This window comes from Balaenoptera acutorostrata, chromosome 8, assembly GCF_949987535.1.
Source record: "Balaenoptera acutorostrata chromosome 8, mBalAcu1.1, whole genome shotgun sequence".
In the NCBI taxonomy this organism is placed as follows: domain Eukaryota; kingdom Metazoa; phylum Chordata; class Mammalia; order Artiodactyla; family Balaenopteridae; genus Balaenoptera; species Balaenoptera acutorostrata.
In genome coordinates this window covers 98,936,076-98,951,226 of record NC_080071.1, presented here as the reverse complement: position 1 = coordinate 98,951,226, position 15,151 = coordinate 98,936,076, and the positions used below count along the sequence as shown (strand labels likewise).

Sequence of the window (15,151 nt, the reverse complement as noted above, 5' to 3'; positions counted from 1 at the left end):
AATAGCCAGGTCAGGGAAGCAACCTAAATGTCCATTGACAGACGAATGGATAAAGAAGATGTGGTACATATACACAACGGAATGTTACTCAGCCATAAAAAGGAACGAAATTGGGTCATTTGTAGAGACGTGGATGGACCTAGAGACTGTCATACAGAGTGAAGTAAGTCAGAAAGAAAAAAACAAATATCGTATATTAACACATATGTGGAATCTAGAAAAATAGTACAGACGAACTGGTTTGCAAGGCAGAAATAGAGACACAGATGTAGAGAACAAACGTATGGACACCAAGGAGGGAAGGCGGGGAGGGGGGGGGGGGTGGGTGGTGGTGGTGGTGGGATGAATTGGGAGATTGGGGTTGACATATATACACTAATATGTATAAAATAGATAACTAATGAGAACCTGCTGTATATCACAGGGAACTCCACTTTGCTGTACAGCAGAAACTAACACAACATTGTAAAACAACTATACCCCAATTAAAAAAAAAATCTAATATGAAAAGAAATAAATAGTTCCTTAGTAAAAAAAAAAAAAAAAAAAAAAAAGACAAACGTAACACTACATCCAACACAGGTGAATCTGAAAATCATTATCAAGGCAACATAAAGGTGACACAAATGAGTACATACTGTATGATTCCATTTATGTGACAATCAAAACTGGCAAAATTAACATCATCTGGGGGAGGCAAGAAAGTGTCCTAACTTCAAATGCAAAGGGGCACAAAGGCACTTTCTGGGGTGATGGAAGTGATTTATATTATGATTGGGGTACCTGTCAAATTCATTTAAATAGACATTTAAAGTGGGTACATTTTATCATACTTAATAATAACTCAGTATTTTATTAAACTAGTAAAAGAATTTTAATTACAGAAATATTTGGATGTTACTAAAAGTTTTATGTTTCAAAGTTTTTCTTTAATAATTCTGGCAAAGTGTCAGTCTCAGCTCACTGGGGAGTAAAATCACCTCCATCAGCGCGTGCGCATGCACGCACACACACACACACACACACACACACACACACACACACTCCTAGGACCATACCTGGATTTCTGCAGTAATGGCTGCATTTAAGGCTGATTCTAAGCCTCCGTCAGCCATCAAGCTGCCCACAAGAAGATCAATCATGAATCGACGACCTGGACTTATGTTAACTTCATTGCCTGAAACTAGAGAAGGTAAAGTGTTTTTCCCAATGTGAGGCAAGCACCATCCCCCCCCGGCACCCCCTCCTGGGCCAACCCCACCCGACCCCTGCTCCTAGCCCCAGCCCACCTGCACAGGGCAGGAGAGCAGAGAGTGCCCGGGCCCGCTCCTCAGCAGTGGGCAGCAGCACCGACCACCCGCTCTGCAACACAGCCTGGGCGGCCACCTGCACAGTACTCAACACGCCCGCGCTACTGGCCAGGGCCACCACCGTCTGCTTCAGGCTGTTGAGGAGGACGCTGCCCAGACCTAAACCAAGGAATTCTGGGTCAACCTGGTGACTGATGGCAGCATGCAACTGAAAGGAGAAAAACAATTTTCACTTAGAAGCCCTAAAAACAAATGCTTTCCAAATCTTATTAAAGATGAAATAATACCTCAAATTGAGTTTTACTCAAATAATAAAGGTAAAACTTCCAGTACAGGTATTTTTTTTAACCATACTAAAAATTTTTCACCTATAGTAGTTGAGAATCCATGGTAAGGTATTCTATAAAAGGAATTTTTTAAACCCAACTCTATGTATGTGGAAAAGCTCAAGATCAACAAAGAGGTTGAACCCTGTGGAAACAGCAACCTCTACCCCACCCCCAAGCACCCGCACCAAACACAGAAATAGTGAATATAATATAACCAAAAAACTATTAAAAGAGTAGACAGCCAAGCTGAGGGTATACAAGGAAAAGTATACAAGGGAAAGTTCTGGTTTGGCTCTTGAGACACACAGACACACACAGCAGGAGCCAAGGGGTTCTGGGCTCAGAGAGCAGATCAAAGCCTTCTGAGACACAAAATGCTCAAGACAGCCCACTGAACCTGAGCTTCCTGTCAGCCAGCCAGGGCCTGAGGGCAACATACTACCCACACAAGGCTTTGGGCACAAAGAGACCCCCACAGTGAATCAGAGACCCGGCCTGCCCTGTGAGCAGATGTGAAATCAAATTTATACCAACCATATAGGTATGGATATCACACGTCAAGAACTTAACACCAAAACTCATCAAGAGCCCGAGGAACTCAATGGAACCTCACAGACACAAGTACAAAACTGCCCTCTGAGGACATCTCCACAGCCAAGGGCAAAGGGACACTCCACAAACCCTCCCCTAAGAGTGGCCTCGTAGTCAAAAAGGACAAACCATACTAGGTCACCACAAAGAAGTGTCACAGACAGGTGTAAGAGGCAAAACGCACGTCCCAACAGATTTTAGCAATTTAAAAAATTGGAATGAATCCATAAAATAAGTAAATGTTCTTAGAGATCAAGGAAGGAACAGAAGCCAGAAGACGAGAATATAATGAGCAAATGAAAGCCTTGGAAAACACCAAAAATATAAATTCTGAAAATGAAAAAAACAGCTACAGGAATAAACACCTCAAGGCAGAGGAGTGAAGAGCCTGGGCCCCAGGTTCCAGCCCTAAACCTTTGTGCACTGGGTACCCAACCTGGGCAACATTCCTGAACTTCGTGCCTCCCCAGCTGTTCAATACAGATGGAGGGTCCCACCTCCCAGAGGGCTGGCACAGGGATCTGATGATTCCATCAATATGCATAAAGCAGTGATCACATAAATTTTTTAAATAAACAGACAATTCAACAATATGGAACATTCAGCTAAATGACTCGTGAACTGAAAGAGTGCGCTGAGTAAACCACCCAGAAAGCAGAACAGAAAGATTAAAAAGTGAGCATTAAAAAGGATAAACAGATTTTAAAATATCAAAGAAGTTGTGATACTTGGGAAAATAAAATGAGAAAGTTCAACATGCATTTAGTAGGACATTTCCAAGGGGAAAGGTAGCAAAAAAGGAGAGAGCAATTTCAATGGTAAATAGTGAAGATTTTTCAAAACTTAACAAAGATAAGTAATCTCAGATTGATTCAGAATCATAATCTCAAATTATATATACAAGAATAAATCCTGACCTAGACATAATGTATTAAAATTATAAAACAAAGACAAAAATCTAAAAGGCTACCAAAGAGAAAGACAAATTAGCTACAAAGAAACAACAATTGCACTAACACAAGATTTCTCATTGGCAAAAATAAAGGTCAAAAGATGGCAGAACATCTTCAAAGTGCTTATAAAATTACATATAACCTAAAAAGCTAAGCCCCATTAAATTATCTTTTTTTTTTTTCAAAGCAACTGAATTTAGTTATTTTTTTTTTATAGAAAGTATTTATTTATTTATTTATTTATTTATTTATTTATTTATTTATTTATGGCTGTGTTGGGTCTTCGTTTCTGTGTGAGGGCTTTCTCTAGTTGTGGCAAGTGGGGGCCATCTCTTCATCGCGGTGCGCGGGCTTCTCACTATCACGGCCTCTCTTGTTGCGCAGCACAGGCTCCAGACGCGCAGGCTCAGTAATTGTGGCTCACGGGCCCAGTTGCTCCGTGGTATGTGGGATCTTCCCAGACCAGGGCTCGAACCCATGTCCCCTGCATTGGCAGGCAGATTCTCAACCACTGCGCCACCAGGGAAGCCCTAAATTATCTTAAGAGGTGTTAATGGGAACAAAGTTTTCAGAGGTTGTAACCCACAGACCTTAAGGAAGAAATTTACTGAAGGAGGTACCCAGGAGGGAGGTGATGTAAGTAACAATGACAAAACAAATTGGTTTAAAAAAAAAAAACAGGACTATATATCTGAGTATGTCCTCTTAAAAAATGATTATCATAATAATTGAGGGAAAGTTTAAAAATAATTACTATATTTCACCAATCCTAAGAGGTATTTTCTTTCACGTCTTAACAACTCTAAAATCAGAATGTATCTTACACATTGCAATTTGGAGCGTTTTTCTTTTAGCAGCACACACGAGAAAACTGTGCCTTGGAGTCAATGTAACAACAGACTATGGAACAATTCAAATACTGAAGATGGAAAGGGGAGTTTAGGTTGAATGCATCCTATAAGCCCTATATTTTTCAGGAAGAGAAGTACTGATTAACTTAACACTGTGGAATTAACAAATATTTAAATTTTTTTGTAACATGATTAATGTCCAGAAATCAAAATTTCAAAACTTAGGAACAATTAAACGGATTTGAAAGGAAAAAAAATTTTTAGAAATCTGTTCAAAAGATAACAAAATGATGAACAAACTTACACAAGACTGAATTCAAATACATTAGTAATCACAATAATTGTAAAAGATTAAATCCACATAGTGAATAAAGACTCTCAAATTGTATTCTTTTTAAGAACTGAGCTTTATGAGTCAATTTTTTAAAAAGAAACAACTAAAACAAAGACCTCGACAGACAGAACAAAGCAGTGGAAAAACAGATGGCATGAGGCAAATATGGACCAAATGAAATAGAGCCTAGGACATGTACAAGGTCTTTCTCCACAGCACTGACCAGAGCAGCAATGTCACTACAAGACCATGGGAAGCAACAAAAAACTGGGCAGATCCATGACTAGGATACTACACCACAGATGTCCTGCTAAATGAGCTCCTACAGAAGACTTCTGGGGAAGGGAGGTACTCTCCAAACTTCTGCTAATTCCATTTTGCAACTAAACATTACATTCAGTTCTGTGCTTTCTGAAAGCCAAGACAAAAAAGGGGAGGGAACAGAAGGGGTACATGATGGGTCACAGAGAAACCGTCACATTATAAAGGGGGAAAATTACTTTGGTGAGAAAAACTGTTCTCTTAACATTAAGTCACAGGGTTTTATTACAAAGAAAAACACGATGATCAAAGATTTTAGCTACAGTTCTACTTAAAAAAAAAAAAAAAAAAAAAAGGAAAAAAAAATTTTGTAGCTTTTCTTCTTCTGACATTTAAACTTAACCTTCCCCCTGAGGAATCGGAGGTACTCGTGGAGGACGCAGAGCTTCCTGGATGGGACTCCCCTCTCACTCCAGAGCAGAGGCTGGCGACCACCTCCAGCTGATCTCCCAGTCACCTACCGTCTCACCCAGTCACCTCTCCACACACAGCAACAGGAAATCCAAGACCGACTCCCTGATGAATGCCAACAAGCTGAATTTAGCAGTAATAACGCAGTCCAGATGCGCTCTTACCTGCATGCAGAGACTGACTTCCAGGGTAAGCGCAAAATAACTAGACTGAATTTTTTTAAGCCTCATACACATTACACTCCATCATAATCTGACTTTAAAACACTTTAAAATTTTCATTAGCAAGTTCATTTAACAGGCTAAACCCCATACCCTTTAATATGCATAAACATCATTACAAACGCATAAGACACTTATAAAATGAGGGAAAGGAAAGAAAATCATTAATACCTGAAGTCGTAGAAGATTCAGTGTTGCCACAGCCATACACTCTTTCTCTTGGGGTGGGGGCCAGTCAGCAGTGCCATCCATCCCTTCACTCACTTGCCGTAGTAGGAGGTCTAACTGCTCAAAAGTCATTGAGCAGATGTCCACCACAAAAGGGACACGGAGGCCAATGGACCACTCAGAACAAGATGACCAAGCAAAACTCTATGGAAGAAACACAAGAACCTAAAATGAATCTACACATTCAGCGATAAGCCTGTTCCACACGAGAGATTCACCGTTATGAATGACGAAGATGCCCTAAGTTACTTCTCATTCATCCCTCTGATTGTCCCAAATGCACAAGCACCTTCAGTTATCTAACTCACATGCTAACAGTTTCCAATTTCCTCTCATTTCACTACCCCATCTCATTTGCCACAAATAAACAGGTAAAAAGTTTTTCAAAAATCTTTTCACTATCAAAATTAAGCAACTCAATAAGCTAAAATTAAACACTAAAAGCTATTCAACTAACCCCAAAAAAGTCAGGAAACAATAAAGAAACAAAAAGATGAGAGGAAACAAAAAACAAATAAACAATAGTAGACATTAAATTTAAATGAGTCTGAACATAAAAACAAACAGAGATCATCAGGATGTAGGAAAACAGAACCTAACTCTACAGTTATCTACAAGAAATCTACCTTAAAGATAAAAGTGGCTTAGTAAAGGGATGGAAAGTGGCTTATTAATATCAAAGTAGACTTCAGAGGAAGGACATTATCAGGGCTAAAGAGGGACACTATATAATGATAAAAGGTTCAATTCACAAAGAAGACAGAACAATAATGAATGTATATACCCCTAACAACAGAACCATAAAACACATGAAAGTAAAATCTGAGAGAAATGAAAGAGTAACAGATAAATCCACACATGTAGTTGAAGATATCAAAACTACCCTCCTAATAACAGACAGAACAAGTAGACAGAAAATTAGTAAGGATTTAAAAGAAATGAACAAAACCATCAATGAACGAGATAAAAATGACGCTTATAAAAACACTTCACCCAAAGAGCAAAATACACATAATTTTCAAGGATGCAAGGGACATTCACCATGATAAACCATATTTAAGATATAAAATAATTTTAACTATTTAAAAGAACTGAAATCATATAGCGTATGATCTCATAACATAATAAAATTAAGCTGACAACCAAGAACAGAAACTAGAAATCAATAAGAATAAACTAGATGTAAATAACTGGAAAAATCTCCAAGCACTTAGAAATTAAACAACAGGTTTCTACATTCCAATTAAAGTAGTAAAATACTGATTTTAAGTAGCCTGCAAAGAGTTATGTAGTATACAGTAATTCCTAGAGCAACCACAAAAAAAAAAACCTATAAAAAGAAATAGTCAAATTCAAAATAAATCAAGGTAAATGAAATACTAATATAAATGTTCATTTATCCCCCCAAAAAACAAAAGAAGCAAAATAGAGGAACAAATAATTGAAAACAGACAAAAGCCAAACAATAAAATGGAAGACCTTTATCTATACATGTCAATTACAGTAAATGTAAATGATCTAAATACACCAATTAAAAGACAGATTGACAAGGATAAAAAAAATGCAACTATACACAGCATCCAAGAAGTTCACTATACAGATAATGAGACAAGTGGGTTAAAAGTTAAAGATAAAAATTTAACAAAACATGGACAGGACTTGTATGCTGAAAACACTGATAAATGAAATCAAGAAGATACAAATAAACGTTTAGACATAACATTTTAATAGATTAGAAGACTCAATGTAGCAAAAATGTCAATTCTCCACAAACTGATAACAGGTTGAACACAAACCCTACGAAAATCTAAGCAAGATATTTTTGCAAATGTAAGGTAGCTTTAGATTATTCTCAATTTTAATGGAAAGGCAAAGGGACTAAAATATAAACTTCTTAAATTTTTTTCAAATACAAGGATGGAAAAGTTATAGTACTCAAACACTAATTAAATGAAAATAAAACTGGAGTACCTACATTAAAATCAGACAAAAGAGACTTCAGAGCAAGGAAAAACAGGGATAAAGTGGGGACACACTGAACAACAATTAAAGGGTCAATTCACCAAGACAACCGAACAACCCAAAATGCGTATGCATCAAACAAAAGAGTTTCAAAATACGTAAGACAAGAATTGATAAACCCATCCTAAAATTCATGTGGAATCTCAAGGTACCCCAAATAACCAAAGGAATACTGAAAAGGAATAACGAAGTTAGAAAAAGACTCAATTCCTAATTCAAAACTCACTACAAATCTACAGTAATCAAAACGGTGTGGGTCTGGCATAAAGACACACTTACAGACCAATGAAATAGAATAGAGCCCATAAATAAACCCTTGCCTATATGGTCAAATGATTTCGACAAGTGCCAAGACCATTCAATGGGGAAAGAACAATGTTTTCTTTAAATGGTGCTGGAAAAACTGCAAAAGAATCTATTTGATCCTTATCTTACACCATATATGACAATAAAGTCAAAATGGATCAGAGACCTAAATATTAGACCTAAAACTATGAAGCTATTAGAAAAAAAGACTGGAAAATCTACATGACCATGGATTTCTCAGATATATATGACACCAAAGCACAGACAACAGAAGAAAAACTAAAACTTTTGTGCATAAAAGAACACTATCAACAGAATAAAAAGAAAACCACAGAATGGGGAAAAAACAGTTGTAAATCATATACCTGATAAGGGATTAATATCCACAATATAACAAGAACTGTTACAACTCAAAAAAAAATCTAATTCAAAAATGGGCAAAGAACTTGAATACATTTCTCCAGAAAAGATATATGAATGGTCAAGAAGCACATGAAAAGATACTCAACATCTTTCCCATTTGGGAAGTGCAAATCAAACCACAATGTGATACCACTTCATACCCACTGGGATGGCCTTAAAAAAAACAAGAAAAAGGAAAATAACCAGTGTTGACAAGGATGTGGAAAAATTGAAACCCTTGTGTGTATCTGGTGGGAATGTAAAAATCATGCAGCTGTTGTGGAAAAACAGTAAGGCAGTTACACAAAGATTTAAACAGAGTTACCATAATGATCCAGCAATTCCACTCCTTGATATTTACTGAAAAAAACCAAAAGCAGGGACTCAAACAGATATTTCTACACTAATACTCATAGCTGCATTATTCATAATAGCCAAGAGATAAACAACCCATGTGTCTGTCCACTGAAGGAGGAACGGATGAACAAAATGTGGGAGTTACGTATTTTTATTATTAAGCCTTAAAAAAAAAATTCTGATACATGCTACAACATGAATCAATGTTGAAAATATTATGCTAAGTGAAATAAGCCAGACACAAATGGTCAAATATTATGTGATTCCACTTATATGAGATACCTTGAATAGGCAAATTCATACAGACAGAAAGTAAATTTCAGGTCACCAGGGGCTAGGGGAGGAGAAATGGAGAGTTACTGTTTAATGGGTACAGAGTTTCTGTTTCAGATGATGAAAAGGTTCTGGAGATGGATAGTAGTGATGGTAACACAACACTGTGAATATACTTAACGTCACTGTATGTTTTACCATAATTTTTTTAATGATCAAAAGCATTAAAAAAAAAAATACAAAACTGACAGAACCAAAAAGAGAAATGGACAAATCCACAATTATTCTTGGAGATACCAACACCACCCTCCCCAAAAGAAGACAGAACAAACAGACAGAAAATCATCAAGGATCTAGAAAAACTGAATAATACCATCAATGAACTAGATCTAATTGACATTTATAGAACACTTCACCCAATAATGGCAAAATATATCAACAGCAAAATACTTTTTAAACACACATGCAGAACATTCACTAAGAGAACACATCCTGAGATATAAAACAAACCTCATCAAATCTATAAGAATTGAAATCATATAGAGTTTATTCTCTAACCACAATGGAATTAAACTAGAAACCAGTAACAGAAAGATAACAGAATGATCTCCAAACACTTTGAAACTAAACAACACACTTAATCCATAGGTCAAAGAGCAATTAACAAAAGAAATTAGAAAATATTTTGAACTGAACAAAAATGAAAATAATCAAGATTTGTGGGTGCAATTAAAGCACTGCTTAGAGGAAAATTTATAGCATCAAGCACTTATCTATTACAAAAGAAGAAATGTCTAAAGTCAACAACCTAAGCTTCCTCCTGAAGAAACTAAGAAAACAGTAAAGTAATGCCAAAGCAAGCTGAAGAGTGAAAAAGGGGACAAGAGGAGAAACCAGTGAAATTGAAAGCAAAAGAACAAGGGGAAAATTAATGAAACTAAAAGCTAGTTCTTTGAAAAGATCAACAAAATGGATAAACATCTAGCAAAACTGGCAAAGAGAAAAGACGCAAATTACCCATATCAGGAATGAAGGAAGGGTTATCACTGCAGACCCAAAGACTTCAAAAGGTCAATAAGAGAACACTAATAAGGAAAACTTTATACATAAAAACTGGGTAACTTAGATGAAATGGAACAATACCTTGAGTGCCACAAACCAGGAACACTCACCCAAGAGAAAACACTCTGAATAATTCTATACTAAAGAAATTGAATTTGTGGTTAAAAATCTTTTGAGAAAGAAATCCCCAGGCTCCTATGGATTCATAGAAAAACATGTAATGAAGAAATGACACTAATTCTACACAACTCATTCCAGAAAACAGAAGAGGATGGAACACTTGCCAACACTTTTTATGAGGCCAGTTTTACCCTCAAAAGTCAGACAAGAAAGCACTAAAAAAACCACAAACTAGTATCTCTGAAGAGTCCTGACAGAAAAATCCTCAACAATGTATTAGCAAATCAAATCCCACAATATAAAAAAAGAATAATACACCATGACCAGGTGGGGATTATCTCAAAAACACAAGGTTTGGTCAATATTTGAAAATCAATCAATGTATTCCACTATATAAACAGACTAAAGAAGGAAAATGTGATCATATCACATGAGAAGAAAAAGCATCTGACATAGTTTAACATCACTCAGGATTTAAAAAAAAGAAAAACTTGAAAAAAGTAGGAGTTAAAGGAAACATCCTTAATTTAATAAGGCATCTACCGAAAACAAACAAACAAAAAAACATACAGCTAACATCACAGTTAATGGTGAAAGACTGAATGCCTTCCCCTTACAATCAGGAACAAGGCAAGGATGCACTCCCTCCCTACTCTTACTCAACATCATATTGGAAGTCCTGGCCAGTGCAATAAGGCAAGGAAAAGAAAGAAAAGGCATACGCATTGTAAAATAAAACTGTCTCTATGCACAGACAACAGAACTGTTTCTGAAGAAAACCCCAAGGAATCACAGCGAAGCTCCTAGAACTAATAAATGAGTTTAGTACAACTACAGGATATAAGGACTAAACACACAAGTCAAAGGTACTTCTACATACTAGCAATGAACGCCGGGAAATCAAAATTCTACAAAATACCAAGCCATCTACTCAGTACCTGGGCAGGTCCGCAGGCAATCCCAACTATGTGTTTGGTATCCAGTCCTGGCAGCGCAGCAGGTTCTGGCTTGGTCACACGCAAGGTGTCAAAGTGCTGGCACTGGTCATTGCTCCCCCAGCTGTGGACCTCACTGTCCTCAGTCAGGGCCAGGCAGTGGGTGGAGCCTGCAGCTACATCAATCACCTTCTTCCCTGGGAGGAAAGAGGGATGCAGATACAGGTTCACGCCTATGACTTCTGTTGCAATAAAGATATTTACTTTAGGACACTCAGGTCAGAAGGCATTTAATGTCAATTTCTAAAGGATAATTCATTGCTTTAATATTATTCACAATTCATCTGCCTTGTGTACATTACTAAAACCCCTGTTGTGTTTTACTAGCTACAATTTATTAAGCCCTACAGCCTGCAAATAAAATAATGCTAGGGTATGAAATGGATCTGTTCATTTTTCTCATCCTTATTCAGATTTTCATTCAGAAAAAGACAAGTGTATTTTTAATTAACTACTAGATCATATTCTCCTGTCCCAATGTGCAACCATGTAAAGTGCATTCTTTTTTAAAAAGACTCTGTTTTTAGAGCAGTTTTAGGTTCACAGTAAAACTGAGGAGAAGGCAGAGATTTCCCATATACTCCCTACCCCAACAGATGTTTAGCCTCCCATTATTATTTTTTTACACATGGCTGTCCAGTTGTTCCAACATCATTTGTTGAAATGACGATCTTTGCTCCATTGTACTGCTTTTTGCTCCTCTGGTCAGAGATCACTTAAGTACATTTATGTAGATCTATTTCCGAGCTCTCTCTTCTGTTCCAATGATCTATTAGTTCATACTTTAGCCAGTACCATACTGTCTTGATCACTGTAGCTTTACAGTTAAGTCTTGAAGTTGGGCAGTATCAGTCTTCCCACTCATTCTTCTCCTTTAATTTTGTGTTGGCTATCCTGGGTCTTTCACCTCTCCACACAAACTTTAGACTCAGTTTTTTGATATCCATAAAATAAATTGCTAGGATTTTGATTGGGATTGCATTGACTCTATTGATCAAGCTGGAAAGAACTGACATCTTGGCAATATTCAGTATTCCTATCAATGAACATAGAATATCTTTCCATTTATAAAGTTCTTCTTTGATTTCATTCATCAGTTTTGTAGTTTTCCTCATACAGATCTCACACATATTTTGTTAGATTTATACCTATGTATTTCATTCTTTGGATGCTAATACAAAGGTATTGTGTATTTAATATCAATTCCATTTGTTTGCTGCTTGTATATAAGAAAACAATTAACTTTGGCATAGTAACCATCTTGCAACCATCTTGCAACCCTGTTAGTTCCAGGAGGGTTTTTTGGTCAATTCTTTCAAATTTTCCACATCAACAATCATGTCATTTGTGAACAAAGACAGTTTTATCTCTTCCTTCTCAATCTGTATAGCTTTTATTTCCTTTTCTTGTCTCACTGCATTAGCTAAAACTTCCAGTATAATTTTGAAAAGGAATGGTGAGACAGGACATCCTTTCCTTGTATCTGATCTTAGTGGAAAGGCTTTGAGTTTCTCACCATTAAGTATGACATTAGCTGTAGGATTTTTATAGATTGTCTTTATCAAATTGAGGAAGTCTCCTTTATTCCTAGTTTACTGAAAGTTTTTTTTAATCATGAATGGGTGTTGGATTTTGTCAAAAGCTTTGTCTGCACCTATTGATATGATCATGTGATTTTTCTTCTTTCATCTGTCAATTTGATAGATTACATTAACTGATTTTTTTTTAACACTGAACCAGCCTTTCATAGTGTCTGAGTGTGTGTGTGTATGCATTTTCTTTATATGCCATCCATCAATGGACACTTTGGTTGTATCCATGTCTTAGCTATTGTGAATAATGTTGCAATGAACATGGGGATGCAGATATTTTTTCAAGTTAGTGTTTTTGATACCCAGAATTGGAATGGCTGGATCACATGGTATTTCTATTTTTATTTTTTGAGGAACCTCCATACTGTCTTCCAGAGTGGCTCCACCAATTTACAGTCCCACCAACAGTGCACAAAGGTTCCCTTTTCTCTACATCCTTGCCAACTCTTGTTATTTCTTGTCTTTTTGGTAACAGACATTCTAACAGGTATGAGGTGATATCTCACTGTTTTTAAATGTATTTCACTGATGATTAGTGATGTTGAACATCTTTTCATGTACCTGTTGGCCATCGTTATGTCTTCTTTGGAAAAATGACTATTCAGATCCTCTGCCCATTTTTTAATCAGATCATTTGGGTTTTTTTGCTGTTGAATTGTACGAGTTCTTTATATATTTTGGATATTAACTCCTTATCAAATATCTGACTTACAAATATTTCCTCCCGTTTCATAGGTTGCCTTTTCATTTCTTTGATGGTTTCTTTTGCTGTACAGAAAGATTACTGATTTTAGAGCTTTCTTCTTTTCTAATATATACATTCGATGTTATAAATTTCCGTCTAAGCTTTCACTGCATCCCACAAATCTTGAAAAGTTGTATTTCCATTTTCATTTAGTTCAAAATATTTTAAAATTTCTATTGTGATTTCTTCTTTGACCTATGTGTTATCTGGAAGTATACTGTTTTATCTCTATGTATTTTGAGATTTTCCAGCTAATTTTCTGTTACTGATTTCTAGTCAATTCCATTGTGGTCTGAGAGGAGATATTGTTTGATTTCTCTTCTTTTAAATTTGTTAAGGCATGTTTTATGGCCCAGGCTGGGTCTACCTTGGTGAAAGTCAAAATACACTTTTCAGTAGAAAGTTTTCTAAAACAAAATCTATTTCTCTCCAAAGTTAAAATCTATTTCTCTCCAAAGTTAAATGATGTAAGTGTAAAATATATTTTCTCTATTTAAATAGTGTTAGCAAAGTACTGTATTTTTGCTTATTAGTAGATCTAACATGACCAACACAAGGGGTGTTTTCAGACATGTCAACATAAAAAATAATTCAGCTGAAAGAACTCTACTATAGTAAGAGAAACAATTCTATCCAAAGAGACTATTTTAAAAACTACCAAATGACTGTACGTATCAACAGTCACTTAAATACTCTCATAGTACGCTACCTCTGTATCTAATTAATGTCGCTGAGGAAGTTGATTTCCTCTACTAAATGAAAGGAATATAAACAAGAAGGCAAATAAAATTCAAATACAGCTCCATAATAAACAACCAATTGTATTACTCTATAACTTATCTCAGATGCTTAGAAAATAATAAACACCAGATGAGCACACAAAACTTCTAATCACCAAAGTGTTAACATGCTTTAAAATAAAAATGCTGGGGAAAGGAACTGGCAAGTCCCAATTAAAAGGCTCACTTCCAAACTCCCTTGACAAAAAAGCAAAAACATAAAGGAGAATCCAGCACAGCAATCCAACAAACTTCATCCCTTGTGTCAAATGCAAGCCCAAGGCCTGTTTCTGTGAATAAAGGTGTATTGGAACACAGGCGCATTTGTTTTCATATTGTCTATGGCTGCTTTGGGGCTACAACAGCAGGACTGAATAGTTAGGAGAGACAGCACAAGGCCCTCAAACCTAAAATTATACATAGAGTCTGGTCCATTAAAAAATAGCCTGCCCACCCCCTGTAGTGTAGAAATAAAGCACTACAGGCCCCACCTGGTACACTGATCACCAAGCTCTCCCATACTTCAGAAGGCACCTGTAAATCACACCTACATGCCTTGGCTCCCATTCCTCCCAGCTGCTGAGAATGCATGCTGGACACCCTTGAAACCAAACAAGAAGATTCATCCATCAAGGATAAGTTCAAACAAGAACACTCCAGGCTGACCCAACCCCATCTCCCTCTTTGCTCCCATAACACCATGCATATCCACAGCAAGCAGATGACCTCACCAAACAGAAGTTAATCTCACTGAGGCCAGCTTAATGAGTAATGAATGGGTACTTGCCACAAAAAAGAACTCTCCAATAAAAAAGAAAAAACAAACAAACAAAAAAAAAGAACTCTCCAACACAGGTAAAATTTAAAAGTTTCAAATTAAATTTGATAAGAATAATTCTAGGTCACTTTTTAATACAGACAAACCACTTTCCACTTATTATCTATACCT

At 36.4% G+C, this 15,151-nt stretch overlaps 1 protein-coding gene across 1 annotated transcript in view; it reads right to left on the bottom strand.

The window, feature by feature from the left end:
- HERC2 (HECT and RLD domain containing E3 ubiquitin protein ligase 2) overlaps positions 1-15,151 on the bottom strand; it is a 214,767-nt gene that overhangs the window by 144,444 nt on the left and 55,172 nt on the right. The window contains exons 16-19 of the mRNA XM_057551376.1: positions 11,030-11,223; positions 5,493-5,693; positions 1,290-1,518; positions 1,059-1,183 (exon numbers count right to left, since the gene is read on the bottom strand). Coding sequence (XP_057407359.1) covers positions 1,059-1,183; positions 1,290-1,518; positions 5,493-5,693; positions 11,030-11,223 — 749 coding nt within the window. The remainder of the gene's footprint in view (positions 1-1,058; positions 1,184-1,289; positions 1,519-5,492; positions 5,694-11,029; positions 11,224-15,151) is intronic.